Source organism: Primulina eburnea, unplaced genomic scaffold, assembly GCF_022965805.1.
Source record: "Primulina eburnea isolate SZY01 unplaced genomic scaffold, ASM2296580v1 ctg739_ERROPOS11973397, whole genome shotgun sequence".
Lineage (NCBI taxonomy): Eukaryota > Viridiplantae > Streptophyta > Magnoliopsida > Lamiales > Gesneriaceae > Primulina > Primulina eburnea.
Window position 1 is genome coordinate 4,182,095 of NW_027331510.1, and position 1,862 is coordinate 4,183,956.

The 1,862-nt window shown below is 34.0% G+C and overlaps 1 protein-coding gene across 1 annotated transcript in view; it reads right to left on the bottom strand.

Moving 5' to 3' along the window:
• The window catches only part of LOC140821972 (peroxidase 43-like), a 3,173-nt gene extending 2,696 nt beyond the window's left edge, over positions 1 to 477 (bottom strand). Inside the window, exons 1-2 of the mRNA XM_073182674.1 lie at positions 269 to 477; positions 1 to 176 (exon numbers count right to left, since the gene is read on the bottom strand). The exon at positions 1 to 176 is cut by the window's left edge and continues 10 nt beyond it. Of these exons, the coding sequence (XP_073038775.1) occupies positions 1 to 176; positions 269 to 466 (374 nt within the window). The 5' untranslated portion in view covers positions 467 to 477. The remainder of the gene's footprint in view (positions 177 to 268) is intronic.
• Between the last annotated feature and the right edge of the window lie 1,385 nt (positions 478 to 1,862).

The following is a 1,862-nucleotide window of genomic DNA, read 5'->3' on the forward strand; positions in this document are numbered from 1 at the left end:
GCATCTCTGGCAGCCAAAGCAACAATATCTGCACAAGAAACGACTCCGGGGCAAGCTGATTCCAGCTGGGATTTCGCATTAGCGATTACATCAAACCCTCTAACTCCTTGATGCTCAAATGCATGCTTTTCATCTGCTTCCCTTCCGTTATCTATCAGAATCGATCCTTCGCATCCCTGGATACAATCAATGCACATTACTCAGTACTTAAGAGACTGCGTGTCAAGAAATGTTACGAGCGCTGGCCATATAAGGGACCTGACCTGACCTGAACAAAGCAGTCGTGGAAATGAAGCCTAAGCAAGGCGGGGGCGGTGGTTTGGTCGGAGGCGACGGCTTCACGCACGACGCCGGTGACTATAGCCTCCGCGTCGGGGCATGTGTTGGCATAAAAGCCTACTTGGAGCTGACCTTGCGCAATCCCCACAAAAGTGAGAATTAAAAGCATTATACCACCATGTGCCATTATTTGAACTACTGCAGTGTCTTCTAATTGGATCATGCATTCATTATATATGACTGAATAAATACTACTTACTCTTCTGCGTGTAAATCAAGAAGACTGGATATTAACGATTCCCTTCAAAATACAAAGAGTAGGGCTTTTGTTAGACGATTTTACGAATTTTTATCTGTGAGACGGTCAACTCTACCTATTCGCAATAAAAATAATACTTTTTAATGGATAACCCAAATAAGATATCCGTTTCACGAATACGACTCGTGAGACAGCCTCACATAAGTTTTTGTCAAATATAAATTGATTCAAATTAATGGAAATTAATACTTTTTAATGGATGATTCAAATAAGATATCTGTTTCACGAATACGACCCGTGAGACCGTCTCACATAAGTTTTTGTCAGATATGAATTGATTCAAATTAATGGAAATTAATCTCTAAAACCATAATCGAAATTGTTTAATAATCGATCCCTTCTTATTATTTCAAAATCAGAACATTGAGAGAGGATTTTGTTTCGATTCCTAAAATAAGAATTAAAAGATATATTTATTAACATGAATTGTTATAAAAAAATTGAATTGTAAGTCACATTTTAATTGATGATAATATTTAACTTTTCTGTTCGTCTTTTAGTTGATATAAAATATGCTTGTGTAATTTTATATGAATTGCGCCTCCTAAACAAAGTTCATGGGTCCACCCTTATTTACATATATTGATCTATCATCTATGTATTATTCATGGATCATTTTTTTATCACATATCACGACCCAAACGATTCTAACAACGAAAAGTACGTTATTTCATGATGTACAAAATATTAACATGTAATATTTAATTAACTTCCTCGGATGTAATTTGTCTGAAATTCTCCTTACAAGTAACCATTTTAATTTGAATCAATGGCAGATGCAACGTCAAAACATTGATATTTAGGAAAATGTACTTGGTCAACCATTTTTAAAGAAATAATTTCATTGAGTGTAATGTCATTTTTAAAAATAATTGTTGACTAGGATATATAACAAAATACCCCACTTATAATTTATATAATGAAATTCTTCCCAACTGTCGTCTCAATGCTAGAAGATAATGCACATTTATATCATATGGTGTAGCATAGTAATAACATGTCCAATTCAATAATGAAGTAAGGTTTTTTTTTTTTTTTATCGAAGGTTATTTATTATTCAAGTTAAACATTAATTGCTCATTTATAAACAACCGTCTCAATTTCTTCTTCCAAAATAAAATGAATGAATCATAACTTATACTTACTAACAGGACCAGGACTCCAACAATCCAAATTTAGCTAGCTCTTGAAGCTCGCCACTTTATATATTTTCATATCAAACAATCGGTTTCAGTAAGATATAAGCAGCAAGAGGGGTTTAGCT